Here is a 17,885-nt window from a genome sequence, read left to right on the forward strand (position 1 = left end):
GATGGAAGGCTGAGGTAGAAGGATTGCCTTAGCCCAGCAGTTTAAGGCTGCAGTGCCCAAGAGCGTGTCACTGTACTCCAGCCTGAGCAACAAGAGTGAGACTCCAACTCACTCACTCACTCACTCAATCAATCAATCAATAAAAGAAACTCACATCTAAGCATCTAAAGGAATTTTCTAGAAGGTTTTGTTATTATTTGGCACCACTTATAACTGACAATTCCTCCAAGAGGTTTCAAAACCGCCTTAGTCCATGGCTTGAATAGTCTCTAGGCCTAGGAGAGTATAATTCATTTCCTGGGCACCAAAGTTAATGAAAGCAGTCTCAGTGCAGACTCATTTTGACTCAGATACATTCTACCTCAGATCAGAGCCATCCTGGCAGCTGGGAGGGCTTTTGTGAAAACTATGAACCCCTGGAACTGCAAATAAAATATGGCATGTATGTTCATTTTCTGGGAGAGTATTCATAGCTCTCAATAATGTTTGAAACAGTCTATGTTCCCCCAAAACCAAAGGGAATTTGGTTTAAGTTAGAAGGCATGCTCTTTAAAAAATATGATAATAGCCGGGCTCGGTGGCTCAGCCTGTAATCCTGTGCCTTTGGGAGGCTGAGGTGAGTGGATTGCCTGAGCCCGCGGGTTCGAGACCCGCCTGGGCAGCGAGACCTCATCTCTACAATAAATCAAAAAATCAGCTGGGCATGGTAGCACATGCCTGTAATTCCGGCTACTCGGAAGGCTGAGGCGGAAGGATCGCCGGAGCCCAGCAGGTGAGGCTGCGGTGGCCGGGAGCGGCCACTGCACTCCAGTCTGGGTGACTGAGTGAGACTCCAACTCAAAAAAAAAAAAAAAAAAAAGTGATATTATGTATATATTTATATATAACGATATATAATTATATATATTATATGTAATATAAATATTTATGTATATAAAATAGGAATTGTCATTTTAACCATTTTAAGTGTACAATTCTGTGGCATTGATTACATTTATAATATTGTGCAGCTTTCATGCTATCTGCTTCCAAAAAGTCTCATTCTTCCAAACAGAAACTCTGTACCTATTAAACAATAACGGCATCTTCTCCCCTAGCCCCTGGTAACGACTTTTAAACTTTCCAGCTCTATGATATTTCATATAACTGAAATTATATAATAATTGTCCTTTTATGTCTGACTTTTTTCACTTACTGTTATACTTTAAGGTTTACCAGTTCACCCATGTAGTAACATGTATCAGAACTTCATTCTTTTTTTAATGGCTGAATAATATTCTATTGTATGTATAAGCCATGTTTTGTTTATCCATTTAGTTTCTGATGGACACTTGGGTTGTTTCCACCTTGTTTGGCTGTTGTGAATAATGCTGCAATAAACACTGGGGTACAAATATCTGTTTGAGTCCCTGCTTCAAATTCTTTTCTGTATATACCTAGAAGTGGAATTGCTGGATCATATGATAAGTCTATGTTTAACTTTTTAAAGTTGTTTTCTAGAGCAGCTGCAACACTTTTACAATCCCATCAGTAATGCTCGAGGGTTCCAGTTTCTTCATATCTTTGCCAATGCCTATTATTTTCTGTTTTTTGGATGGTAGACATCTTAGTGGGTGTGAGGTGGTTTTAATTTGTATTTTTCCAATGATTAGTGATGTTGAGTGTCTTTTCATGGGCTTATTGGACATCTGCATATCATCTTTGGAGAATGTCTACCAAAGTTCTTGGCCCACTTTTTAATTGGGTTATCTTTTTGTTGTTGGGCTGGTCCCTAATCCTGCATGGTTGGAGTTCTTTATAAATTTGCGTACTAACTTTTCAGATATATGACTTGCAATATTTTCTTCCATTCTGTAGGTTGTCTTTTCACTTTCTTTTTTTTCTTCCCTTCTTTCTTTTTGAGTCAAAGTCTCACTCTGTTGCCCAGGCTGGAGTGCAATGGCACGATCATGGCTCACTGCCGCCTCGACTTCCTGGGTTCAGATGTTGCTTCCACCTCAGTCTCCTGAGTTGCTGAGACTACGGGGTCACATGCCAGACTACTTTTTTATTTTTGTAGAGATGAGGACTTGCTGTGTTGCCTTGTCTGGTCGCAAACTCCTGGGCTCAAGCAATTCTCCTACCTTGGCTTCCCAAAGTGCTAGGGTTGCAGGTGTCAGTCACTACGGTACCTGGCCTGTCTTTTTACTTTCTTAATAATGTCCTTGGGATTACAACTAAAAAAAAAAGACAAAAAAAAAAGAAGAAATAATGTCCTTGGCGGGGGGGCACTAAGTTTTAATTTTGCTGAGGTCCAACTTGTACATTTTTTTTTCCTTTTTGTTACTTGTGCTTTTGGTGTCTCTTTTAAAAATCCATTGTAAAGCCAGGTTGATAGAGATGGCTGAGACTTTTTGGGATATGCGATCAAGTCAACAGTTATCATGTCTTTGCTTAAGACAGCACATTGGTTCCATAAATCCCTCCCAACTACATGCAAAATTGTGTGCATTCTTTGCAGCTTTCTCTGGGGGTTTTAAAGAGGTCTCTGTATTAAAAATAAATAACAAGGAAAAGTTTGGGTATGACATGAATTACTGGTTGATTGCTTTGGGGCTCAGACCACCGACATTTCCCAAAGTATTTTTTTATAGTTTCAATTAAATTTTATTTTTTTCTTAAAATTTTTTATTTTAAAGATGTGGGGTACAATTCAGGGTTAGGTACAAATGCTCATTATGCAGTTACCCTTGTGAATGGTGTGTGCCTCCCCCCGCCCCTGGCAGTTTCCCATTACTGCCAATTCTTTTTTTATAGTATTATGATAATTGTCAAGATCTGCTTATGAGTGAAAACATGTGATTCTCTTTGTTTCTGTGATAGATCACTCAGTATTATAGACTCTAAGTCCATTCAAGTTGCTGTGATGTTCATAATTTTGTCCTTCCTTATGGTTGCATAATATTCCATCATGTGTATGTACCACATTTTTTTATCCAGTCCTCTTTCAATGGGCAGCCTGGTTGGTTCCATGTTTTTGTTATTGTGAATAATGCTGCAATAGACATGCATGTACAGGTATCATTTTCATAGAGTGATTTGAGTTCCTCTGGGCATATTTCCAGTAGGGGGATTGCAGGGTCGTATGGAAGGTCGATTTTTAGATCTTTTAGGAATCGTCACACTGTTTTCTACAGAGGCTATACCAGTTTACACTCCCACCAACAGCATAGAAGTATTCCCTTTGGCCAGCATCCTCTCCAGCATCTGTTGTTTTTTGAGTTATTGATGATGGCCATCCCGACTGGTATCTCAGTGTGGTTTTAATTTGCACTTCTTTGGTGACTAGTGAGGCTGAGCACTTTTTGCATGTATCTATTGGTTGCTTGTATGTCTTCTTTTGAGAAGTGTCTATTTATATCTTTTGCCCACGTTGTAATGGGACTGTTTGTTTTTTTTCTTTTTGGCACATTTGAGCTCCTTATAGATCCTGGATGTTAGGACTTTGTCAGATATACAAATATTTTTTCCCATTCTGTGGGCTGCATCTTCACTCTCTTGATGGTTTGTTTTGCTTTGCAGAAGCTTGTCAGTTTGTGGAGGCCCCACTTGTCTATCTTATCTCTTATGGCATGGGCACTTGAGATTCGATCAGGAATTGGTTGCCAGTTCCAGTTTCCATAAGGGCGTCTCCTGTGTTTTCTAAAGTTCTTATAGTTTGCGATTTTACATTTAGGTCTTTGATCCATTTAGAGTTGATTTTTGTGTATTGGGATAGGTAGGGGACTTGTTTTAATCTTCTGTATGTGGTCAGTCAGTTTTCCCAGCACCATTTACTGAATAGGTTCTCCCCTCCCCAGTGGTTGGCGGTGGAGGCTTTGTCAAAGATGAGTTGGTTGAGAAATTGAAGTTTTGCTTCTGGAAATTCTCTCCTGTTCCATTGGTTCCTATGCCTGTTCTTGTACCAATACCAGGCCGTTTTGATTAGTGCATCTTTATAATAAAGTTTAGAGTCTGGGAGTATGATACCTCCCACTTTTTTTTTTTTTTTTTTGGTGAGGATTGTTTTGGCTATTCGTGGTCGTTTATGTTTCCATACGAATTCCTGTATTGTTGTTTCCAGGTCTGAGAAGAATGCTGCTGGTAATTTAATGGGTACTGCATAAAATCTGTAGATTGCTTTGGGTAGAATGGGCATCTTAACAATGTTGATTCTTCCAATCCATGAGCATGGATTTTATTTTTATTTTTCCATTTGTTTGTGTCATCTTTGATTTTGTTTGTGTCATCTTTGATTTCTATGAGCAGTGTTTTGTAGTTTTCATCATAAAGGTCTTTCACAGCTCTAGTTAGGAAGATGCTAAGGTATTTCATTTTTTGTGGCTATTGTGAACGAGATTGTACTTTTTATTTGGGTTTCTGTCTCTTTATTGTTGGTGCATAGAAATGCAACTGTCTTTTGCACATTTATTTTATACCCTGAGACTTTGCCAAAGTCCTTGATCAGTACAAGGAAGTTTTTGACAGATTATCTTGGGTTACGAGGTTTAGAATCATGTCGTCTGCAAAGAGGGATAACATGACTTTCTCTTTTCCTATTTGGATACCCCTGATCTCCTTCTCTTTTCCGATTGCTCTAGCTAGGACTTCCAGTACTATGTTGAACAGGAGGGGTAAGAGTGGGCATTCTTGTCTTGTTCCAGTTTTCAGGGGAAATGGTTCCAATATCTGTCTGTTTAGCAGTATATTGGCTGTGGGTTTCTCGTAGATGGCTCTTATTATCTTGAGGTATGTTCCTATGCCTATATGTTGGAGGGTCTTTATTAAGAAGGGGTGCTGGATTTTATTGAAAACTTTTTCTGTGTCTAGTAATATAATCATGTGGTTTTTGTTTTTATATCTGTTGATGTATTTCATTACATTTATGGTCTTGTGTATGTTGAACCAGCCCTGCATCCCAGGGATGAAGCCTACTTGGTCATGGAAGAGGATTTTTGAGATGTGTTTTTGAATCCAGATTGCTAGGATCTTGTTGAGAATTTTAGCATCTATGTTAATCAAGGATATTGGCTTATAGTTCTCTTTCTTTGTTGGTTCTTTACCTGGTTTGGTTGTCAATATGATGTTAGCTTCATAAAGTGATTTGGGGAGAGTTCCATCTTTCTCAATTGTCTGGAATATTTTAAATAGTATTGGTATGAGCTCCTCCTTGTATATTTTGTAGAATTCTTCTTGAAAGTCATCTGGTTCAGGGCTTATTTTTTTTTTTTTTTTTGTAGATAGTTTTCTTATGACATAGTCAATTTCCTGGATTGTTACTGGTCTATTTAGGGTCTCGATTTCTTTTTGTTTCAGCCTGGGGAGACTGTGTGATGTCAGAAAGTACTATATTTCCTTTAGGTTTTCAAGTTTATTTCTATACACGTGTTTACTTAGTAATCTCTGATAATCTTCTGTATTTCTTCGGGATCAGTTGTGACTTTAACTTTTGCATTTCTGATTATGTTTATTTGGGCTTTTTCTCTTTTTTTCTAGGTAATTTTAGCTAAAGGTTCATCAATCTTGTTTATTCTTTCAAAGATCCAGCTTTTTTTTTGTTGATTTTTTTTTTTTTTTTTTTGGTATTATATCTTTGTGTTCTATGTCCCAAATTTGGGCTTTTATTTTGTTGATCTGGTTTCTTCTGATGAAGTTAGGATTTTGGTCATCTTGCTTTCCCACCTTCCTTAGGTGATTTGTTAGACTGTTAACTTGTGATCTTTCCATTTTCTTCATGTGTGTTCATAGAGATATGAATTCCCCTCCAAGTACTGCTTTCATGGCATCCCAAAGATTTTGCTAAGATGTTTCTTCATGTTCATTTGCTTCCAGGAATCTTTTAATCTCTGTTTTGATTTCCATGTTGACCCATGAGTTGTTTAGCATCATGCTGTTTAGTGTTCATGTCTTTGTGGGTTGTGGGGGAACTTTGCTGGTGTTGATATTTATTTCTATTCCACTGTGTTCTGAGAAGGTGCACGGCAGTATTTCAATCTTATGGAATTTTTTATGCTTGCTTTAGGGCCAAGGATGTGGTCAATCTTAGAGTCTGTTCAATGTGGTAATGAGTAGAATGTATATTCTGTGGTTGTTGGGTGGAGTGTTCTGTAGGTATCAATTAAGTCCATTTGGTTAAGCATCACATTGAGGTTTTGGATCTTCTTGCTGACTTTTTGTCTTGCTCTGTCTATGGTTGTGAGTGGGGTATTTAAGTCCCCAGCTATGATAGTGTTAGAGTCAATATATTTTTTTAGTTTACCTAGAAGCTGCTTTGTGGAAGTTGGTGCTCTCGTGTTGGGTGCATACATGTTTAGAATAGATATTTCTTGTTGATGGATTGAACCTTTATCATTATGTAGTGACCTTCAGTATCTTTTAAAGTTTTTCATAGCTAATAGGGTATTTTGTTTGATATTAAGATCATGACTCCTGCTTTTTTGTGTGTTTTGCTCACCTGAAATTTTGTTTCCCATCCCCTTACTTTCAGTTTGTGAGTGTCCTTCTTGGTGAGATGAGTCTCTTGGAGACAACATATTGTTGTTTCATGATATTTTATCTAATTTGCCATTCTATGTCTTTTCAGTGGTACATTTAGTTCATTCGCATTCAGGCAGTTATTGAGATGTGAGAGTTTATCTCTGTCATGAGATTCTTATAGAGTTTGTTGTTGTTGCTCCTGTTTGTTTGTTGTCTTTTTGTTGATTTTTTGGCCGATTTATGTGTGTTTTCCATCTTTTTCTTGCATCCTTGGGAAGGATGTTGTCATCCTTTTTCCCCCTTTTCTTCTGTGTCTAATACTTTCTTAAGTATTTCTTGTCTGGAGGCAGCGAAAACTCTTAGAGATTGAATGTTTGGGAAGGCTTTTATTCTCCATTACTGATGAAACTTAGTTGGGTAGGTAATTCTTGGTCAAAATTATTTATCTTTGAGAACTTTGAAGATTGGACTCCAATTTCTCCTAGCCTGAAGTGTTTGTATAGGTAAGTCTGCTGCTATTCTGATTGGTCTTTTCCAGTAGATAGTCTGACATTTCTCTCTTGCTACTTTTAGGATTTTTTTCTTTTATATCTACTTTGTGTAGGCAAATTACTGTGTCTAGGAGTTGGTCTTCTCATTTGTTGTCTTGCAGGGGTTCTCTCAACCTCTTGTGTTTGAATGGTTGTGTCACTGATGAGATGAGGGAAGTTTTCTTGGATAATTTCATGGAATGTTTGTTCCTGGGTGTTCTGCTCTCTATCTGCCTCAGGAATTCCAGTTAATCTTAGCTTCGGCCTCTTGATATAATCACTGATCTCTTGGAGGTTTTGTTCTATCTTTTTAAGTTTCTTTTCTGTTTTTAACAGTCTGGGTTAGTTCCATATTTTGGTCCTCAAGCTCTGAGATTCTTTCTTCTGCTTGGTTAATTCTGCTTTCCATGCTTATCGGCTTACTATTTGTTTTATTCACTGTATTCTTTATTGCTGTTATCTTAGTTATCAACCCCTTGATTTTTTTTCTCTTGCCTCTCCTCATTTCTATTTATTCTCTCTGTTAATATCTTGATATCTGAATTTGTGGTTTGAGACTAGTCATTCTGGGGGCTCTTTATTGTTTGAGTTTCAAAGTCTGTATTCTCAGTGGTCGACTTCCCAGGAGTCTGTGTGAAACCTTTATTCTTCCTTTGGTTTTTCTTCATTTGTGTAGGTTTTCCTCCCCACCCCCTTTTTAACCTCTTCTTTAATTCTTTTGTTCAGTGATGGGGGGTAGCTCTTACTTCTATTTTCTCAATCTCCTATTCTTCCTTATGTACATCCTCAAGCTTTGTTCAATTCTGCAGCTGGACTGAGGTGGGGGGCTGTGCTTTTTGCATTTTTGAGATTAAATTGAGGGAAGAGCTGTGATTCAGAAACTATCTGCAGATCCCAGTATCCTCTGTCAGGTGTGTGCACCCCCTGGAACCCACATCCCACTGCCTTGCAATCTGTGCATACATTGGGGGTATATGCTTGCCCCTGAAAGTAAAATGAGGTAAGAATGGAAAAAGGAAGGAGGAAGATGAAAGGAAGATGGAGAGAGAGAAGAAGAGGAAAAACAGACAGGAATACCAACTAACAAATAAACAGAGAAACAAGCAAAGACAGAAGAAACAAACAAAAAACATACATACAATCATACAAGTAAACAAACAAACAAACTAAAACTCCCCATTGGTGTTCTTAACCTCAAAAATACCCATACACAAACAGAAAATTAAAAAAAAAACAAAAAACAGAAACAAAGCAAGTACGGAAACATAAACAAAAACACAAGGAGAGAAGAAAAAACAAAAGCAAAACTCACTCTGTGGCTGTTTCTGTAACTCTAAGTTCCTTTTGACTGCTGTCTCCATGTGAAGGAACAGCTCCAGTCTCCAGCCCCCTCCTCTTCACTCTCAGCGCAGGCTTATTGGGTTGCTCTCAGTGTATGTCAGATGCCCCATGGACTACTGTGCAAGGAGGATGGATCAGATCTGGACTCACTAGAGTCTGCTGCCAAGTCTGTCAAGTCTGTCATTCAGATCTGATGTGTCTGTGCCTATTCCAACATGGGGAAGGGGCATCTCTCTCTCTCTCTCTCTCTCTCTCTGTCTGATGAGGAGATACCTCTAGGTCTGAGGTTGGAGTTTGGGTGGAGTTAGGCAGGGCAATGCAGGTCTCTGCCTGGTCCTGGGACAGTGAAAATGGCGCTGGTCAGCATTTCCTCACTGGTGGCAGGACTCCATTCCAGATTTCCATGACCTGTTTTCTCCATGATTTTGGGGGCTCCTGCTGGTCTGCTGTTGCAGGTGATGGTGTGGTTCAGATGCCAGGTGGTGAGGAGCAGCTGTCCTCTGCTGCCTCTTTTCAGAGAGCCCCAAGAACAGCAGATGGTCCTGCCAGGGCTCCAATCTCAGGGCAGTAGGGGGTTACAGTCACCTCCAGAGGAGACCCCCGGGTACATTTGCCCAAGTCTCCCCTCAGATGGACTTTCACTCACCCACCAGCATGCACCCACTCATTCAGAGAGTCTTTATGGACACTCACTTTTGTGGAAACTCTCACAGTCCGACCAGTTTTGTCACCATCTTGCCAACCCTACCATTTGTTGAAAAGTATGTGTACCAGCTCACTGTATGATAAGACCTTGACCATGCTGACTGAGTTTGGTGGTAGATCCATCATACTTGTAGGGTATTTCGTACAGGCTGAGTATTCACTGAGCTCTTGTGCAGTATAAGAAACACGTTCACTATTTGGCCTTGTTTCTGAATGTAAAACTTCTTTTGGAATTATACTTGTTCCTGAATGAAGGAATAAACTCCAAGCCTGGTTTATAAATTATACCTGTTGTTCATAAGGGAAACATCATGGTGCCTTAGGTAGATTAAAGAAGTGGTAAGGAGGAGAGACAAGCAGGGGAGTTGATAGACTAGAAACAGGTCTCCTTCCCATAAAGTCTGGGTCAAAAAGAGTCAAAAGAGTTAGTAGTTGATTTTAAAACCAGTCAAATATAAACCTTTCCCCAAAAGTGCCTCTTAAAATAGAGGTCCCTAAACCCTCAGGCTACAGACTGGTACTTGTCCATGGGCTGTTAAGAACCAGGCTGCCCAGCAGGAGGTGAGCAGCAGCTGAGCACGCCAGTGAATCTTCATCTGTATATCTGTTTTTACAGCGGCATTACCACCTGAGCTCCATCTCCTGTCAGATCAGTGACAGCATTAGATTTTCTTTTTCTTTCTTTTTTGAGTTGGAGTCTCACTCCATCACCGAGACTGGAGTGCAGTGGCATGCTCACAGTCACCCCAGCGTCAACCTGCTGGGCTCCCGCAATCCTTCCACCTCAGCCATCCAAGTAGCCAGAACTACAGGCGCACGCTACCACACCTGACTAAATTTTTTATTTATTGTAGAGATGAGATCTCGCCAAGTTGCCCAGGCTGTTCTTGAACCCATGAGCTCAGGCAATCTCCTTACCTTGGCCTCCCAAAGTGCTGGGATTATAGGTTTAAGCCATCATGGCTGGCCACAGCATTAGATTTTCGTAGGAGCATGAATCCTACTATGAACTGCACCTCCAAGGGGTCTAGGCTGCACGCTGCTTGTGAGAACTTAATGCCTGATAATCTGAGGTGGAGCTGAGACAGTGATGCTAGCGCTCGGGAGTGGCTGCAAATACAAATCAACATTAGTAGTGAGATGAAATATTTGAAATTTATTATGGCTTGGAGTTTATTCCTTCATTAAGCATCAAGCATAATTCCAAAAGAAGTATACACACTGGTATATAGTTTTGCATTCAGAAACACGGCAAAACAGTGAATGCGTTTTTTATAGCACTCATAAGCTCAGTGAATATTCAGCCTATATGAAAAGCCCTACAAATATGATGGAAATACAGAGACCATAATAAATCAATTGCTTCCAGATTCATATAAAAACCCTATCAGTGAGTAGCAAGTGAGTTGATGTACTTCAATTGTACAGCTGCATCTGGTGGTAGGCTTTAAGTCAGAATCTGACACTTATTAATCCATATGTGGCCCACACATTATTTTATTTACCACTTCCACTTCCATCTGCGACTTTTTTAAAAAAATGGTGAGTTGTATAATTATTTAATTATATATTGCAATTGAATAATAATATAAACAAAGTGCACACGACATGTTATACACTTGAATCATCCTGAAACCATCTTGCCCCCTCCCCTGGTCTGTGGAAAAATTGTCTCCCTCTAAACTGGTCCCTGATGCCAAAAAGTCTGGTGACTGCTGTCTTAAAACTTTGGTGGCTTGGAGTCTAGAGAGTGGGCATGCCCAGGTTTTTAAGGTAACAAAGTCCACAAATGTTGGCAACAAGGTCCAGTTTAAACCAGCAACTTCGAAAGGCACAGGTCACACTGAAGGGGGGGTTCTTAGATTCTAATTTTTCCATCAGAACCCAATCCCCTTCATCTATTGGACTCTGCTCTAAAACCCATCTGGCAGGTTTTATTTGTTTGTTCTGGGTAACTGTTAGGCATTTACAAAACCCCTCTTCCATATCTTAAACACCCTGCTTCTCAGAAAATGGAAAAGCTTAAATTATAATTAATTAGGAATTTATTTAGCCCCTTTGTGCTATCTGTGCTTCCAGCTCGTCGGCACCGAGACACTACTTCATGGAGGTGACTGTTTAGTGCCTGTGGAAGCTTGTGACCTCTGCTTACGATGCTTTAGAGAGTGTTAATGGAAGGAAGATCTGATTGGGTGGCAGCAGGGGTTGCAAAGCCTCCCTCTTCAATGTGGAGTCACCCACGTTAATTTACACAGCAAGACACAATTCAGGAGAGGTATTTCAGTAGGGTGGGTAATCAGAGAAGTTGCATGGCCCTAAAGCCACCTAAATTGCCTTCTTCATTATGCATTTAGTGGGGACCATCTAATCAGATCAGGTACTCCTCTGGGGTGGTGGTAAGGACTGGTGGAAGGGCTTTAGGTGATAAAAAAGGGAAGAAGAAACTCTCTCTTCCTAAGCTTTTTATCTGTGATGGTGGATCGATGGAGCTCTGGATCGAAAAATATGTTCTATATAGTGGTCAGCGTGGTTGACTTTGTAGAAGTGCGTGGACTAAACCTGTTAAATTTATCATCTGCAGTGACATAGAAATGGGAAACAATAAGGTTCTAAACAGATTCAGCCCTGAGTGGACAAAGGCAGAGTACAAAATGGTCACCACCGTTATGCAGATATTAGGTGTCTGCTGAAATACACGAGCCTCTCCCAGGGTGAAGATCCAGGAACCCCTGTCATTCAAGTGCTACTTCCAGCACAGTGATTTCATGGGGTCAGGAAGAACTGGCTTCCCTCTCCCCCATCCAAGTACCAGCTAGTTGCTTCTCTAAGCATTATTATCTGCAAAACAAGGGTATCAACCCCACCTACCACATAGGCTATTTATGGCTATGGGAGTTTGCATGTGTTAAACAGCATAGTTTCTAGTACATATTACGTGCTCAATAACTGTTGGTCATATTGAATAGGTTTATTTATGGTCAAGTAGGCAGTTCGGTTCCTTCCTACTTCCCTTGTCTTTTCACAAACCATTCTCTTTATTCTCTTTTATGTTGTTCTCTCTCTCTCTCTCTCTGTATGTGTGTGTGTGTGTATGTGTTTGAACTCAGGCATACTGTCTTTAATTGTTTGTTTCAAAATAAGCCATGTATTCCTCGCCTCAGGGTCTTTGCATATACTGTTTTCTCTGCCTGTTTGACAACCTTTACCTAGTTAACTTGCATTCATCTATTGGCTGTCAGTTCAATCATAACTTTTTAAGGGAGACCGTTTCTGAAATCTGTGGCACTGGCTCTCCTATCTGACCCTCACTATAATTTTGTTGATATTTTATTAGTATTTGTGCAATGATTTGATTACTATTTTCTTTCTCTGGACTGCAACATCCGGAGACCTCACCATGGCCCTAGATCGAGTGTGCACACAGTAACTGCTGGTTGAAGGAATCTGTTTTGGCTTCTGACATGGCTCCTGGAACACAGAGCTTGTCATGATTCCATGGAGCTGAAACTGCTAAGTCAAGTCCATAATGTCTGGGATGGCAGCTAAAGAGGAGGACTAAATGCACAATTCAATTGTATCCTAGTAGGATTTTGAGACTCTAATGAGGTTTAGGGAGTTTCCTTTGGCTTTTGAGAATTTTGGCAAGACTAACTAAATTGATGAGCAAGTTTAAATCTGCAAGAACTCCATTGAAGGAAAAGTCATTAATTCTCCATTTTTCAGTTGAATTAGATGCTGAGTGCACTGAGGTCAGTATTCTGCCAATGAAACGCAAAACCATGTTATGGGCAAATCACATGTCCCTGTGGATCACGCCCTTTCAGGATTAGTTGCAACTGGAAGCTAAAGAAAATGGACCATTTAAGCAGAAAAACCCATTTGAATGAAACCCAAAGAACCACACTTTGTTTTATAACTGCTTTAGGGAATTCACATTTAATCAAAAATTGAAGACTATAGCATTTGCCAGGAGAATTCTTGCATCTTATCTCAGTTTTAGTGATTTCTTTTTAATTAGTTGGCGTTCCGCAGAAATCCTAAAATACTTAAAACAACTGGGAAATAGAAATAAAAGGGGGAGTTGCAATTGCTTACGGCAGAATTGTCTTTGCTTCCTTGGTTTTAGGCAATTTTGCAAACAAGTAACCTGTAACCTACTTCTGAAGGCTACAAGTAGATAATCACTTGGTTAATTTTCATATTTCAGTTTATAATACTAATTAGTTCTCCAACTAGTATTCCCTAGGCAACATATAATCCTACATCATCATATTTGTGAGTCTTGCTATCTGGGATCTCCTGTTTTCATTTAAAAGATGAAAAACTTAATTTGTGCCCCACATTCTTGTATTTTTATGCATTGTCATGTGTTCTTGCCAGGAGAGCTAGAATATTCTGTAATTTATAACTCAAAGGGAACTGAGTGAAAGTCAGTTTTGAAGCAATTTCTTTTCTTGTGATCATGAATACGTTACAAATATTAAAATAACCAGAACACACTTTTAACTGCTTCTTGAGAAGTAGACGGAGGTAAAGGATTTGATATCAGGTATATGAGAATTCACGTCACATCCCTACCCTCATTTGAGCAAAGTTCTTAATCTGAGTCCAAACTGTTGATAAGGCATCTACCTCACAGAACTGCCCCAAGGATTTAGTGAGATAATGAGGGCGTGTGTTTAGCCTATGCTTGCTTGGTACTTTCTGTATCCACAATGTCCAATAGAAGTGTAATGTGAGCCACATATGTAATTAAAAATCTAGCATCCACATTAAAACGTTAATAAGGGGAAAGTAATTATAATTTTTCATCTCATTTCACCCAACATATGCAAAGTATTATTTCAACATATACAAGATTATTGAAATTTTTTTTTAAAAGTACTAAGTCTTTGAAATCCATTTTCTCAGCACTTTTCAATTTGGACTAAGTGTATTTTAAGTACTCAATAGCTTTATATAGTTTGTGGCTACTGTATCGGACAGTGAAGCCCTAGATGGTCAATACATTTCCATTTTCTTCCCTTTGTATTTTAGAATTAGTTAAAGCCTGAGTCATTCGGCCAAGTGGGATGACTGCTATGAAGAATCAGGAATCTGTGCCCATAGTTCTTTAATTTATTTAGCTGTTAGAAAAACAATTAGCACAATGACTGGAAGAATATAGGTGCTAGTGATTTGCTGAATTCTAATTGCCTTAAACAATATGGTTCTAATAGGAAAAAATATATTTCTTTATTAAATTGGGCATTCAAATCTTATAGTGCTGTAAGGTGCAGCTAAAAAGAAAGTTTGAAAAAAAAAACAACCCTGTAGAGCTATCAAATTTACATTGTCTAAACTTGGGGTTTTTCTACCATTAGAAGGGAGTCCATGAATGAACTTTGGGACATGAAAAGCCTCCTGAATTATATGCAGTTTATTCATACAAATACATTTTTCTGCTGAGAGAATCCATTGGCTCCATCAGATTCTTAAATGGGCCCAGAAAATAAAGTAAACTCAGCAAGGGTGGCAGAAAGGCCCATTGGCCATAGTGGACACTCTGTTTATGTGGAAGCCAGGGCTACACATCAGTGGAAACAGAAGCTGTAAATCGTCTCATTGCTATTCCCCAGGAAAATTTTCAGCGTGGCCACCAGCTCTGAAATGCACCATGAGGCACTCAGGGAGCTCAGACTCATTGAAGAAATGGCAGATTAATGTTTCCTGGCTTCTGCTCACTCTGGGGCATCCACCGGTGAAATGCATTTATTTTTTGGTTGAGGGCACAGGATTGAATGCATCCAAGTTAACTGTGTACTCACGGCTACGCTCCCCTGAGTGCGGAGTGACAAGGGCTGTGAGACCAGGTGCTGGGTTCTAAAATCAAATCCCAGTTTGGTTAAGAATGAGCCTCCTTGAGCCCCCTGCTCATTGATTAAGTAATGATTTCTAAGGAATCTTCCAATTCCTTTGAGGAATTAGCTAAATTAGACTTGGGAAACCTCAAGCTATGTTGTAAGTTATAACCAAGTATATCAAGATGACAATTAAAAAAAGTGGAAATCAAATAATCTAGAATTGGATTTGAGTGTATGTTATTTTTTCATTCCCTCCACTTTTTTCAAGGTGACCCCCAAATCCAAGAGGCACATGGGAAGTCCTGATTAGAAACCCTTCTGCTTGACTCTGCCATTCTATGGCTGTTTAGGTTAAAGCTCTTTGTTCTTGCGGCCATGTACGCCACTCTGGTCATTAATGAGAACACACGAGGAGAGGAAAGCTATTTCCCCAAATAAACTCATATACTTATATGTGCTTTGCAGCAATTTATAACTCCTGACTTGTGTTGGCTCACTGTGAAACGTTAAATAGGAAGACGGGGTATGAGGTGAGAGAGCTAGGGAAGGGGAGCTTCCCTTGGGAGGTAAGGATCCAATTCTGTTGAAAGTTGAACTTGAAGAGTATTGGAAACCCGAGGCCCTAATAGTACACTCTTTGCAAAAATTTCACCTTGGAGGGCTGATTAGAATAATGTAGCAGATGTAATTATCTTAACAATGCCTGGTTCTGGAAGAGGTAATGAACAGACATCTTAATAATGAGGAATAAGTATTTCAGTGTTTTATTTTCATTAAGTTGTTTTATTACAAGTGTGACTACTAATTAGTCCCAAGCTTCTGGCCCCAAAGGAGGGATTTTTGGTTTGAGTGGGGGTCTGTGGAAGGAATATGTATCTAAAAATGCCTCAAACACCTGGTCATTTCAATCAAAACACCAATCAGATCAGTAAGTAAACCAGCTGTATGGCATTATGGCAAATAAAATGACACCCTTCCTAATCCTATATTTATCTTATTTGGTGTTATTTTTTTTTCAGCAGGTACTACAGCTAAACTTGGTGCAAACATCATAATCAGGGAACAGCTTGTATAATCAGGGAATAAATTCATTATTTAGGACCCTGAATGTGGTTTTGGAGCCCACCCTCTTTGGTGACCCCTGTTATTCCATGAAAATATTGCCTGATTTGCAGATACATCTTAGAAATGGAAAGCTGGCTTTAGCCACCCAGAGCTGTTATTACTGACAGGCAGTAATGGTTGCAATAAACCAAAGAGATTTCGTTGTAAATATGACTCTGATTGGCAAACTTGCTCATAGCTATTCCTGTTTATAGGATATTGGGCCAGGTTGACGTTTTCTGTAAGATAGGCAGGATGCAGGATTCTATGGTAAACTTGATCCCATATGCTTCCCCGCTAGACCTTGGTTTAACATCCGTCATTGGGTTCCAGGCTGAAAGAAGGCATCAGATGGTCTGAAATGCTTAAATCCTTCCAAGATAGCATGTAATACACCAAGAAAAATATAAACACTGAAAGAGGTTTTATTTTATAGGCACCACTGTAAAATGAGGAATCACGTCAAAACATATCAAATGGAAAATAATAATTTATTTTAACTTCATTTTACTTAATGTTTGTAACTAATGATGATTTCGAGAACTTGCTTGTATAAGCCTGTACTTTCAAATCTACAAAGCAAAGGTTTACTACAATGAGCACTTAAAATTCCACAAACTGTCTCCAGCCACAACTTTCCTGTACATGCAAATTCTTCCAACGGGCTGCAATATTTGCAAACATGCTTTAAACTTCCATAAAGCTGCATGATATTTTGCTTTCTGTTAAAACCTTTATGCTCTCTTGGGAACCTTAACCAGAAAAACGTTTCCATGTATATTCCAACTCGAACACTGCCGGCTTGGTTATATGTATTAAATTGTTAACCGCAGAGTTTGGTAGTTTTGAGTTGAAACCTTGACCTAAATCATATCGTAACGACACGCATGTGAAACACATTCAGTAAAGCAACATTATAAAATAGAGTTCCATTAAAAATACATACTGGCAGTTGTATTTGTGTTTTAGGCAGAAAGAAAGCATGTTTAACTTTTTTATATGAATATAGTTTAAACAAATTATTCTGTGAAAGTATGCTTAATAAAAGATCTTTTTGAAATTTAAACACTTTATGCAAAAGGGTACAGGTAAAAAAGTACAATTGCTATTTGCAAAAAGCTCTGTTTGTTAATATTGCCTTCCAAGCTAGTAAGGGTGTTTTCCCCCCCCCTTAAAATAGACCTATGACACCCCGAGTCCTAGGGTTTGCAAATGTGGACTATAAACACGACGACCGTATTTATCTTTATGTACAAAAACTTGCCGCATTGAACGAGGCAGGGATTTCTACCCCAACGGGAGTGGTCTCTTTTATGTACACCACGCAGGAGCGAGAGTTATACAGTCGTCACCGAGAGGAACGAATTGTACACCCGAGTGCCGTCTGGGGACTTCGTGCCGTGGGTTAAGAGTTCCTGGATCGTCATCCAGTTGTCAAAGATCTTTTTGTTCCTCCTCTTCATCATCTTCTTGTGGCTCAGTTCGAGGATGTTCATCTCCTTCCTGTCGTCGGCCGCCTGCTGCTCCTTGAGACAATCCAGCCGGCTCTGCATCATGAACTCGCGCCGCCGCCGCTGCTCCTTGGCCTTCACCAGGTGCTGCTTGCGCTCCTCCCTGCTCCAGTAGCGGCCCATCTTCAGCTCGCTCGCCGCGTCGTCGTCGGTGGTCATGCCGCTGCGCTCCTCGCGGATCTTGAGCGCGCGCTCGCGCAGCAGGCGGTCGCGCACCGGCCGCTTGGTGATGTAGCGCGTGCCGTCGCCGCGGACCTTCACCTTCCACTCCAGGCGCGGCTCGGCCGGGCCGGCGGCGCTCGGGTCCTTGCACACGCTGGCCAGGCTCATCTGGCTCTGCGCGTACTCCACGGCCG

The 17,885-nt window shown here is 39.9% G+C and overlaps 1 protein-coding gene across 1 annotated transcript in view; it reads right to left on the reverse strand.

The window, feature by feature from the left end:
- Window positions 1–16,425: 16,425 nt before the first annotated feature.
- PDZRN3 (PDZ domain containing ring finger 3) overlaps window positions 16,426–17,885 on the reverse strand; it is a 49,027-nt gene continuing 47,567 nt past the window's right edge. The window contains 1 exon segment of the mRNA XM_008058751.2: window positions 16,426–17,885. Within this exon segment, the coding sequence (XP_008056942.2) occupies window positions 17,356–17,885 (530 nt within the window). The 3' untranslated portion in view covers window positions 16,426–17,355.

This window comes from Carlito syrichta, unplaced genomic scaffold (genome assembly GCF_000164805.1).
Source record: "Carlito syrichta isolate Samal-C Ts95f unplaced genomic scaffold, Tarsius_syrichta-2.0.1 Scaffold303611, whole genome shotgun sequence".
Classification (NCBI taxonomy): Eukaryota; Metazoa; Chordata; class Mammalia; order Primates; family Tarsiidae; genus Carlito; species Carlito syrichta.